Consider the following 12,476-nt stretch of genomic DNA (forward strand, 5'->3'; position numbering starts at 1 on the left):
GTAAACCTCGCTTGAAAACTGTCTCGCTGAGCTGGGTGATTCTGTTTGAAGAAGGGGCGTGTACATGGAACAGAGACATAACATTTTACATACACCAGTGTGAAGGAGAAATTTCTTAGTGCAAACAATGGCATAATTTATAATAGCTGAAATACTTGAGCTGCGATTCGTACTCACATCCTTCAGGTCTCTCTTCGAAATCTTCTTTGTTATCATAGACAGCTGGTAGCAGTTCAAAGGACCACATCTTCTTTTTAATCACCAGTGTACCTAAATCTCTGGAAGAGGCCCAAACCCAGATTTATAGTGTTCTTTTTCCACATTCACAAAGATAAACTAGAAGTTTGTCGTGAATTAAGCTGCAAGGTAGCTCCTTATGCTCAGAAGCATCTTGTGCTTGCATGATTCCACGGAGCAAACAGATCCACAAAGCAACACTGTTCAGGTCGGCGAGAAGTTAAAAGTTCGGACGGAGTCTTACGAGGCTACACAGAGAAAAGAGAGCGAGCCTTGTCACTGAACAAACCCGCTTCTGCATCCTTCTTTACAGTGAGATTTCCTTCTCTTCCTTTCTAAATGCCTCGACGAATAATGTAATATTAATTCTGCCTGACCTGCAAAATTGATGCAATGAAGACAAGAGGCAACACCGGAGACCACGAGAAATGGGAAATTATTAAACGACATGTTGGGTGAAAGTGGTTGAGACAAGTGGGGCACTTTGCATAATATCCATAATTTGTCAGTGTCTTCAGCTAATGGCAATGGCAGTTAGTTAATTATTCATCCATTTTAACATTGATCTAATGTTTTTTGAAACCTAAAATGACTCATAGGATTCAATATTAAATATGATTTTAGATGACAATTACAATAACTATTGGTCTATCAGTTGCTAAGTCTGGCTCTCCGACATTGATTACTGATACCACTGAAATAGATCTCAGAGGTTAGAGTCTTCCTGGAAAGTTGATTCTCTGCACTAGCCTTTCTGAGCTCTTTTGCGCTGAACAATTTACATATTTTACACCCATTTACAGAACTGCAGAAACTGCTGTAATAATAGGCACAAAACAACTTAACAACAGGCATTAAATTGCAATCACCATGAACCTTATTAAATTGTGGTCTCCATGAAACCACGGTTTGCCAGTTCACCTGCCGTCGACTCCAGCTCAGCACGTTAAGAATAATTTGAAAAAAAAAACACATTTCCCTCCAGAAACCTTCAACCAGAGGGAAAGTAGGGCGTGTCACTGTGGTAATTATAGTCAGGGCACACTTTCTGCACCAGTCTGTAATCCGTGCTGTAAAAGGAAATGTAGATGCAGATGACTTTAAAGGGCTTGGAGCAGATCCAGGATACGTGGCTCTGGGTCTGCTCCTGGTAGCAAGTTTTGGACGGGTCATAATTACACAGCGCAGTCTTCTTCGCTCTGTCGATCTTCTCGTATTCGATGCGGCAGTTAAATATTTTAGAATCTTTGGCATCAATCGTGGTTTGTTGAGACAGGTCAAACTCGACCGCCTTCGTGGGCGGCACGAGGCTCACGGATATGTTTCCCTGGCCAGTAGAATTGTGGCGGAAGTAGACACTGAACGTACCGTTGCCATGGTCCACGATTTTCCCTGTGATCAGCAGGTTTAGTTTCACGGTTTTGATGTTTGAATAAAAATCGCCCCATCCAAACATTTTCTTAAATTTCCCCGTCTTAACCATCGGTCTCCTCTTGACTCTGGAGTTGGGGTCTTCGTGTTGATCGGATATATTTCCCAGCCAGTCCCAGATATCCTGCTTGGAGTAGGAGACAGGCGATGAGAACGGCAAGCGCAGGAGGGTGGAGTTCCCAGTGTTCGGCAGCGCCTGCATAACCCACTGGCTGAGAGCAGACGTTCTGTTGCCCTTGAGCAGCACATGCTTCTGTGTGCTTTTGGAGCCACTGGGCTTTGAGTCGTTTGCATCGTTTGACGTATTCCCAAGGGTAAAAGCAACCTGCAGGAAAAAAAAGACCGTACTGTAGATGTCATTTACAAATGCTTTCCTTAAATGGGATCAATCAACAAAGTGCAGACGCAAGGAGCTGCAGATTTTAGTTTAGTTTAGTTTAGAGATACAGCGCGGAAATAGGCCCTTCGGCCCACCGTGTCCGCGCCAACCAGCGATCCCCGCACAATTTTTTTACATTTACCAAGCCAATCCAATTAACCTACGTACCTGTATGTCTTTGGAGTGTGGGAGGAAACCGAAGGTCTCGGAGAAAATTCAGAGATCTCGGAGAAAACTCGGAGATCTTGGAGAAAACTCAGAGAACTCGGAGAAAACCCACGCGGTCACTGGGAGAACGTGCAAACTCCGTACAGACAGCACACATAGTTGAGATCGAACCCGGGTCTCCAGTGCTGCAAGCGCTGTAAGACATCAACTCTACCGCTGCACCACTGTGCCACCCCTTTGCTGCAAAGATGCTGCAATCTTGTGCAGAACACACAGTGGGTTTAGCACTTTACCTTTATTATTGTCACGTGTACCGAGGAAGTGAAAATATGTTTTTTGCATGTTATGTAAACAGATCATATACACCACAAGGACACAGAATGGAATGCTCCTGTCCTTTGCTTTCAAAATTATTGATTACAAATTAAATATTGTAAATTATAAATTATTGAAGTTGGTTGTAGAAAACAAAGTGCTGGAGTAACTCAGTGGTTCAGGCAGCATCGATGGGGAACATGGATAGGTGATGTTTCGAGTCGAGACCCTTCTTCATTCTGATTATAGTAGGGAAGAGAAAGATATAAGTGAGATGGGGACAAAGCCAAGCAACTAATGAATAACACTCTTCCAATTAAAAAATTGCCTAACCTGTATCCACCTATCACTTGCCAGGACTTGTCCCGTCCCCAACTTTATCTAGCTTTCTCTCCCCACTACAATCTGTCTGAAGAAGTGTCCTGACCTGAACCGTCACCTATCCACGTTCTCCACAGATGCTGCCTGAGTCGCTGAGTTACTCCATCAATACAATAGTTTATTTTGAAAGCAACATTTTGCAGATGTAAGTAAAGAGCATTTTATTCCCAGCACAGTTCTCAGAAAGATATTTCCACTCCATCTCTGTGTAATAACAGGTAGAATTACCACTTCTCAGTATCAGTGTGGATACAATTGCAGTTTTCCCCATTTCCTCATTGATTTATGATACCTAACCTTATTCCTCTTAGCAAAATGCATTGTTTCATGCTTCTCTATGTTAAAGTACATCCTGCATACCTCTTCCTTACTTTTTTACTATTATACGGGCGGCACGGTGGCGCAGCGGTAGATTTGTTGCCTTACAACGCCAATGACCTGGGTTCAATCTTGACTATGGGTGCTGTCTGTATGGAGTTTGTACGTTTTCCCCGTGACCTCGTGGGTTTTCTCCAGGAGCTCCAGTTTCACCCCACACTGCAAAGATGTACAAGTGTATAAGGTAATTGGCTTGGTTAAATTGTAAATCGTCCCTAGTATGCATAGGATAGTGTTCATGTGCGGGGATCGCTGGTCGGCGCGGACTCGGTGGGCCGAAGGGCCTGTTTCCGCGCTAAACTTGCCCTTAATATGCTACTCTAATTCATTGCCACTTTCCCCCTCCTTAAGGAACATCACCTCATCTTCCATCTGGGCACATTGTAATCTGCTAATGGTTCAATGGTTCCTTTATTATCATGTGTACCAAGGAACAGTGAGATTATTCTTTTGCATATAGATCAGTAAGATTATTGCCACACATAAATACAATCCCTGGTTAGGTACATAATGCATAGAAACAGCCCACTGAGTCCATATTTCCATAGTCCCCAGGATTTGGTGTCATTTCACAATCCCAACTGTGGTTGGCCATAAAGGCCTGTTGCAGCCATCGCCTGCATCCAGTCATCCTACAAACGGCCATCCCTCTCCTTGCCCGGCCCTCTGCAACCTTCGTGACCCAGGGGCATCTCCCTTAGCTGAAGATGCGCGGAAGATAAGATACAATACTGAAAACGTATCTCATTCGTTCCTTCCTTCTCTGACCCAGCACCAGTCATTTCTGTCAGATATCCCTCTGTGATGTTGACTTGTATTTTTTGTCTTCATCTGTATGTTCAAAACTGCTGAGAATATCCCCAACCCCTGCCATCAGCAACACATAACGCAACAATCTGCAGTTTAATATCACATTAACACTCTTGGCCTCCTGCTAACAGAGAGATTTCCTTCATCCCTTCCATCGTTCTCACACCATCTCTACAACGTATAACCCTTCTTCGTCCTGTGGGGAGAGTGAGATATTCACCCAGCATACTTCTGCCTATTTTACTTGACACTTCCCGTGGTTCATTACCTCTTCCCTCATCCTTGAGGAAAATCACCTAATCTTGCATCTTGGCACATCCATTCACCTGCATCCACCTATCACTTGCCAGGCCTTGTCCTGCCCCTCCTTTATTCCAGCCTCCCCCCCCCCCCCACCACAATCAGTCTGAAGATGGGTTTTAACACTGCTACCTCCAAATAAGCTCTGAACCACATAGACTTTTAGTTTAGTTTAATTTAGTTTAGTTTAGTTTAGTTTAGTTTGGAGATACAGCGTGGAAATAGGCCCTTCGGCCCATGATAGCTGCACACTATCACTATCCTGCACACACTAGGGACAATTTACACTTATACCAAGCCAATTAACCAACAAACCTGTATGTCTTTGGAGTGTGGGAGGAAACCAAAGATCTCAGAGAAAACCCATGGGGAGAACGTACAAACTCCATACAGACAGCACCGGTAGCCAGGATCGGACCAGTCTCCGGCGCTGCAAGCGCTGTAAGGTAACAACTCTACCACTGCGCCACCGTGCCCCATGAGTGAGTGTATGTGCATATATGTGTATGTGCATATATGTGTATGTGCATATATGTGTGTGTGTGTGTGTGTGTGTGTGTGTGTGTGTGTGTGTGTGCTGCATATTTATATAAATCTACACACACACTGAACTTTTTTTTCTTGTTTATTATATTGTTTACTGTGTACCATATTCACATATATCTGTTGTGCTGCTGCAAGTAAGAATTTCATTGTTCTGTCTGGGACATATGGCAATAAAATTCTTGACTCGTGAAACGCCACCTGTCCATGTTCTCCAGAGATGCTGCCTGACCCGTTGAGTCACTCCAGCACTTTGTGTCTGGTTTCTTAGTGCCTATCCCAGCTTCACATCCCTACAGCTGCTGCCTGTTTAATGTGAAGGATTTTAATTTCATTAACATGTTATTGTGCTGTAGTGGATCAGAAGCCGTTTGGAGAAGCCCATAATCGTATAAACCATCTTGCCCTCATTAACCTTTCCATTACTTCACAACTAACTCCATTAAACAGAAGGCACTCTTGACAAATCCTTGCTGGCTTTTAACTCATTTATTAACCCACAGGTTGCCAAATGCCAGCCCCATGGATTAGTCTCTCCTGAAGTTTCACTTATCTCAGCCTAGCTGCTGTGTAGTTATGGGATTTATCCTTCAGTGTTATGAAACAAGAATCCAATTAAACTGAAGGTTTTAGAGTTGAATGAGCAGAGTGGATTAATAATAGATTGGAAAAAATCATCGTAAGCAAAGAATTGAAGATCAAAGAGAAACGGATTACATCAGTCCAAAAAACCTGAATGAACTTTATTTACTTCATGCAACACAAACTGGAATTAGATTTTTGAATTAATTATACAGTTATATGCATAGGTTATGTAATACATTTCTTCTCTTTAGACTTTGGTCATTAGACTTTAGAGGTACTGCGTGGAAACAGGCCCTTTGGCCCACCGAGACCATGCTGACCAACGACCCCCGCACACTAGCACTATCCTACACACTAGGGAAAGTAATGCCCCTGTCCCACTTAGTAAACCTGAACGGAAACCTCTGGAGACTTTGCACCCCACCCAAGGTTTCCGTGCGGTTCCCGGAGCTTTTTGTCAGTCTCCCTACCTGCTTCCGCTACTTGCAACCTCCGGCAACCACCTGCAACCTCCGGGAACCGCACGGAAACCTTGGGTGGGGCGCAAAGTCGCCAGAGGTTTCCGTTCAGGTTTCCTAAGTGGGACAGGGCTTTTACCGAAGCCAATTAAGCTACAAACCTGCACGTCTTTGGAGTCTGGAAGGAAACCGGGGCACCCAGAGAAAACCCACGCGGTCACAGGGAGAACGAACAACTCCGTGCAGACAACAACCATGGTCAGGATTAAACCTGGGTCTCTGGTGCAGTAAGACAGCAAGTCTACTGCTGCGCCATTGTGCCACCCTAATTAACCTCGATTCAACCAAGAGAAGATTTTTTTTAAACAATGAGTTCCATTTGCAGCTCTGTTATCTTGTTCCTGCTTTGTCTATGGAGCATATCTCCTCACACAGTGCATTCACTTTTACTCTTTCACCGGTGATTGGGATTAGCTGTCTGAGAAATGGACTATGATTGAGTTATATTGGTAGTCCGGCAAAAGGTCTTGAGGCTGTACATTACTGGAGTTCTTGACAGCACGAGTGACAATTTTAAAACTTGAATGCAAATATGATGGTATATGTAAACATTTTGGTTGGTACAGTGGTGCAGCTGGTAGAGCTACTGCCTCACAGCGCAAGTGACCCGGGTTCAATCCTGACCTCAAGTGTTGTCTGTGCAGAGTTTGCATGTTCTCCCTATGACTGTGTGGGTTTCGTCCGGGTGCTCCGGTTTCCTCCCACATCCCAAAGACGCGCGTGCTTGCATGTTCTGTAAGTTGCCCTTGGTGTGCAGGGAGGGGATGAGAAAGTGGGATAACAAGCAACTGGTGTGAATGGGGACCTATACATGCCTTTTACTAAAAATTGATCTATGAGAACTACGCTAGTCATCTATATGCATGTTCGCCACACCAGCTTCAGGTGAGGGGCAAAAGCTTGGTTAGTGAGGAGTATCCTAACATTCCTGTACAAGTCCCATTGTTAGCTTCATGAAGGTAATATTTCACTGCCATCCCCATTGGCACCCTTCCAATATAAGATTTGCTGTCTGGGTTCAGTAGAGAGAGGGGGTGTACATAACACAAACCAGAAGGCAATTAGTTTCATAAGTACGCCCTTAACAATATGCTGATATTTGTTCATTTTTACAAACCAATGGGCGTAAAATGTTAATGGCTTCTTTTGGTTTTCCGTGCTTAACTTTCTTTCTTGTAGATACAGCATAGAAACAGGCCCTTCGGCCCAACTTGTGCACACTGGCCAACATGCCCCATCGATACTAGTCCCAGCTGCCTGCGTTTGGCCTGTATACCTCTCAACCTGTCCTACCCGCATACCTGTCTAAATTCTTCTTAAACGTTGCGATAGCAACCTTCTAAACATTCTAATTCTCTTTCTAAATTGTTCTTTCATTCTCTTTCCACAACGATACGATATGATGCGATACAATATGATAGAACTTTATTCATCCCAGGAGGGAAATTAATCTGCCAACAGTCATAAAAACACAAAATACATGAAACATGAAATTAAAGTGACGAGTGGAAAGGATTGGGGGATGTGCAAAGATTAGGGAGGGGAGAGTGGGGGGAGGAGAGTCAGTCTCAGTCTACCCCATGACAGAAGGGGGAGGATTTGTACAGTTTGATAGCCACAGGGAAGAAGGATCTCCTGTGGTGTTCTGTCCTGTATCTTGGTAGAACCAGTCTGTGGCTGAGAGTACTCCTCAGGTTGATCAATTTACCATTGAATTCTGACCCTTTAGTTCAGGCAAGTTTAGTTTAAACTCTGTCTTTTGGCTGTTTATATCCCAATCCTTCACTCGTATTGGAAAAAGAGATATCAATTGATTCCCTTGGCATTGCCCCGGGCCTGGATTGATACAACACAAGACAGTTATTGTTGTAGATAACCTCCTTACACCAACCTCTAGCACACATCATTCCTCTGTCACTCCACATCAACCAATTCTTCCCCCACCCTGCCCCCACCGCTCCACAATGGATAAATCACAGCCAGTGATGGGACCCATAGACGATGCTTCCTATTTAAGAGAGAGTTAGATAGAGCTCTAGGGGCTAGTGGAGTCAAGGGATATGGGGAGAAGGCAGGCACGGGTTATTGATTGGGGACGATCAGCCATGATCACAATGAATGGCGGTGCTGGCTCGAAGGGCCGAATGGCCTCCTCCTGCACCTATTCTCTATGTTTCTATCCCTCAAGCAGCGGGTTCCTTGTTGTCTGTTATCTATCAAGGACCTTGATAGCTGTTGCGTTTTATCCCACTTTCTCATCCACTCCCTGCACACTTGGGGCAATTTACAGAGACCAACGAACCTACAAGCCTGCACGTCTTTGGAATGTGGGTGGAAACCGGAGCACCCGGAAGAAACCCACCCCGTCACGGGGAGACAATGCAAACTCCACGCAGACAGCAACCGAGGTCAGGATCGAACCCGGGTCTCTGGCTCTGGCGCTGTAAGGCAGCAACTCTACCGCTGCGCCACTCTGCTGCCAAATAAAAGCATTTATTCCGTATAACTATATTTTTGAGTTAAGAAAGATAATTTAAATACAGGGAAATAATACAGGGTTTAGGAATATGGTGAGCGAAAGAGATAAAAGAGTTAATTCTGCAATCCCAGTGGAGAAGCCAACTTGCTCTGTTTCAGTCACTACATGCCTGGGAGTTTAGTGCCTCATTGGGAATGGTGAATGGCAGAATTAACAGTATTTATCAAAATGATATGTGGGCCAAGATTAAACAAATGGAGATGGAAATTATCACTGACATTTCAATGGCTTTATAACAGCTGATTTAATTGTTCCTGTGAACTTTCTAATAACTGGAACTAATCAAATTTTTATAACACATTATTAGTGTTAGACCTTCTCTTATGATTTAATCATCTGCTTATATTCAGTAGTAGTCACATAAATGTTCCGTCATTTGAAGCTTTTAGAATGCCATATAGAAGGTTAATTAATTATAGTCACAAAGCAAAGTTCAGGCGGGAGAAAGGTTATCCAGCATCATTTGCCTAATTATATTTTATACTTACCAAGGCTTTGACAAATGACAACTCCAGCTGGGAGTACATGAATGATTGTAAAGGATGTGCCAAAGTATTTGAACAGTCGACAGACACAAAGTGCTGGAATAAAGGGCCTATCCCACTTGGACATCATTTGCGCGTCATTTACGCGACATAATTTATGCGTCACGACGCACGACGCGCGCATGGTGAGTGGTGATGTAGGCAGTGACGTGCGGTCTCGCGCGGCGCCCCAAAATTTTGGGATGTACAAAATCTTCGCGCGCCATCTGCATGAAGCGCAAATGACGCTCAAGTGGGACAGGCAGCACCTCTGGAGAACAGGAATGGATGACGTTTCAGGTCGAGGCCCTTCTTCAGACTACTTTCAGACGGTTGTGTGTGACATTTATCATTGTGTTAACTTTTTAATATCCCTATTTTCATAGAAACAAGATGTTTCTATCTTGGGAAAATATTTGGGCTGATGTTGGAATGACTGGCTCCAGACCTTCGGGGCTTTGGGAGGAAAGGTGGGCAGCTGGTCACAGAGAGAAATCTACACAGACACAGGATGGAACACGCGTGGTCACCGGGAGAAACACACGTGGTCACGGGGAGAAACACACGTGGTCACAGCGAGAAACACACGTGGTCACAGGGAGAAACACACGTGGTCACAGGGAGAAACACACGTGGTCACAGAGAGAAACACACGTGGTCACAGAGAGAAACACACGTGGTCACAGGGAGAAACACACGTGGTCACAGGGAGAAACACACGTGGTCACAGCGAGAAACACACGTGGTCACAGGGAGAAACACACGTGGTCACAGCGAGAAACACACGTGGTCACAGAGAGAAACACACGTGGTCACAGGGAGAAACACACGTGGTCACAGGGAGAAACACACGTGGTCACAGGGAGAAACACACGTGGTCACAGCGAGAAACACACGTGGTCACAGGGAGAAACACACGTGGTCACAGGGAGAGCGGGTAAACATCAGAAAGACAGCGCTGGAGGTCAGGATTGAACCCAGATCTCTAGGACTTGGAGAAAACAGTTCAACTGTGTCACTGTGCCACTCAATAGCACATGTAATAATGTATTAACATCACTGACATAAAGATAATGGTACAGGAATTATATGATTATGTGGATTATGTATAATCAGATAATGAGTGGGTTAGCATATGATGAGCGCTTAACACCACTGGGCCTCTACTCGCTGGAGTTTAGAAGGATGAGGGGGGAACTCATTGAAACACAGAATAATGAAAGACATAGATAGAGTGGATGTGGAAAGGATGTTTCCACTGGTGGGAGAGTCTAGGACCAGAGGTCATAGCCTCAGAATTAAAGGGCGCTATTTTAGAACGGAGGTGAGGAGGAACTGCTTTAGTCAGAGGGCAGTTAATCTGTGGTACTCATTGTCACTGAGGGCTGTGGAGGCCATCAGATGATATATTTAAGGCAAGAAAAAATTCTTGATTTGAACAGGTGTCAGGGGTTTTGGGGAGAAGGCAGGAAAATGGGAATAGGAGGCAGAGATCAGCCATGATTGAATGGCGGAGTACCCGATGGGGCAAATGGCCTAAATCTAGTCCTATACCTTGTGAACATATGTGCCCGTGGTGTAACATGTTGAATTGAAAGGTCTGCTTCTAATTTTTATGTTATGGGTTTCAATAATATAAGATGACCAGATGTTTTCAGTAATGTTATTTGATTAATGTACAATAATGCTTCCTTACATCACCACTTGTTACCATGTATTAGATTTTACAATGACTGTAAAAACCTGTAGTATCTATTGATATCATAAGGGATTGTGAAGTGGGATTACAGCAACCCATCACAGATTTGATTCCTTTCAAGTGGTCTCTCTACTGAAATTGCAGAATTTACACTTGCATCCCATTTATGAAGTCAATGTCGAGCACTCCTTCAATATAGTGGTTCTCTTAGAAACTAATCGAAAATAACATGATGAGTGTAACCGATTTCTAAACATTTATTCACAAGCACTCGACCATAAATTGAAATCTTCTGCATGGTTGGAAATCGAGGAAATAAACCAGGATAAGATTTATTCCAACCCTGCGGCACGGTGGCGCGCTGGTAGAGTTGCTGCCCCACGGCGCCAGAGACCCAGGTTCGATCCTGGCTACGGGTGCTGTCTGTACGGAGTTTGTACGTTCTCCCCGTGACATGCGTGGGGTTTCTCCGAGTGCTCCAGTTTCCCCCCACACGTCTCGACCCGAAACCTCGCTTATTCCTTCTCTCCATAGATGCTGCCTCACCCGCTGAGTTTCTCCAACATCTTTTGTCTACCTTTTTCCCGCATCTGCAGTTCTTTCTTGAACAAGAATATTATCTGTGTGTGTTCATAATAAATGGCTTTACGTTCTCAGAGTAATATGAAACTTGTCAATGAAGGTAATGTGTTTCTCTGGCAAGGGACTAATTCTATTAAAGGCCAACTTTGTAATTATTATTTAGTGTGTTGTCAGAATGGGAACAGCAGACATTTGAGGCTGAGTAATTAGTGGATTCTGTCTATCTGTGGCAGTCTGAAAACTGTTTGGAAATGATTTGTGGCTGAATTGCCTTTAATAAAAGTTGGAGGTCGATAAGGAGGTCAAAAAGCCTTTAATAAATCTTGGCATTCAGAATGAAGTATAGACTAGCTGAGGAAGCTTTAAGCCAAAACCATTTGAAAAGGCAAATCAAAAGAATTTATTTGAATTTATTTTGGTACATTTTAAATGGTGTAACAGGATTATTCCATTTGCCCCATATGCCCAGATTATTCCATATGCCCCAGCTGAGTACTGCGCACCCGTATGGAGTGGAAGCAGACATACTAGCCTGGTAGGCACGAGCCTGAACAGCACCTTGCAAACCATCACCGGGTGCCTTCAACCTACTCCAGTCGAGCAGCTCCCTATACTTGCAGGCATTCTGCCTGCAGGGAGCCGAAGGCAAGCAGCAACTCTGGGACTATCTCGTCGTGCCATGGACACAGATCACCTCCTCCATCAGGCTATCAGCAGAGAGCAGAGGCCACCCCGACTGAAGTCCCATCACCACTTTGCTCCACAGGGAAAACAGCTCCTAGCATCCATCCAGCCAACTGAGACAAAAGCACACTGGATAGCCACCAAGTGGTCATAGGAGTGGAAGGCAACCTCATCTCCATTACACAGCTACATCTCTTCACCAGATAAAAGTTGGTCAGGGTCTGACCTCCCCAGAGGAGCATGGGTGAAGCTCAACAGACTTGGTACTGGAGTTGGGCGTTTCAGTGCCAGCATGTGGAGATGGGGGCTCCGCCAGAGCCCGGCCTGTGAATGCGGAGCAGAACAACAGACAGCCAACCATGTCATCTCTGGGTGCCCGCTCTACCACCCACCAAATGGAGCT

The 12,476-nt window shown here is 44.6% G+C and overlaps 1 protein-coding gene across 1 annotated transcript in view; it reads right to left on the reverse strand.

Moving 5' to 3' along the window:
• Positions 1–318: 318 nt before the first annotated feature.
• The window catches only part of LOC116982077 (neurexophilin-1-like), a 62,856-nt gene continuing 50,698 nt past the window's right edge, over positions 319–12,476 (reverse strand). The window contains exon 2 of the mRNA XM_033035371.1: positions 319–1,993. Within this exon, the coding sequence (XP_032891262.1) occupies positions 1,229–1,993 (765 nt within the window). The 3' untranslated portion in view covers positions 319–1,228. The remainder of the gene's footprint in view (positions 1,994–12,476) is intronic.

The sequence above is a fragment of the Amblyraja radiata genome, chromosome 16 (assembly GCF_010909765.2).
Source record: "Amblyraja radiata isolate CabotCenter1 chromosome 16, sAmbRad1.1.pri, whole genome shotgun sequence".
NCBI classification, from domain to species: Eukaryota; Metazoa; Chordata; class Chondrichthyes; order Rajiformes; family Rajidae; genus Amblyraja; species Amblyraja radiata.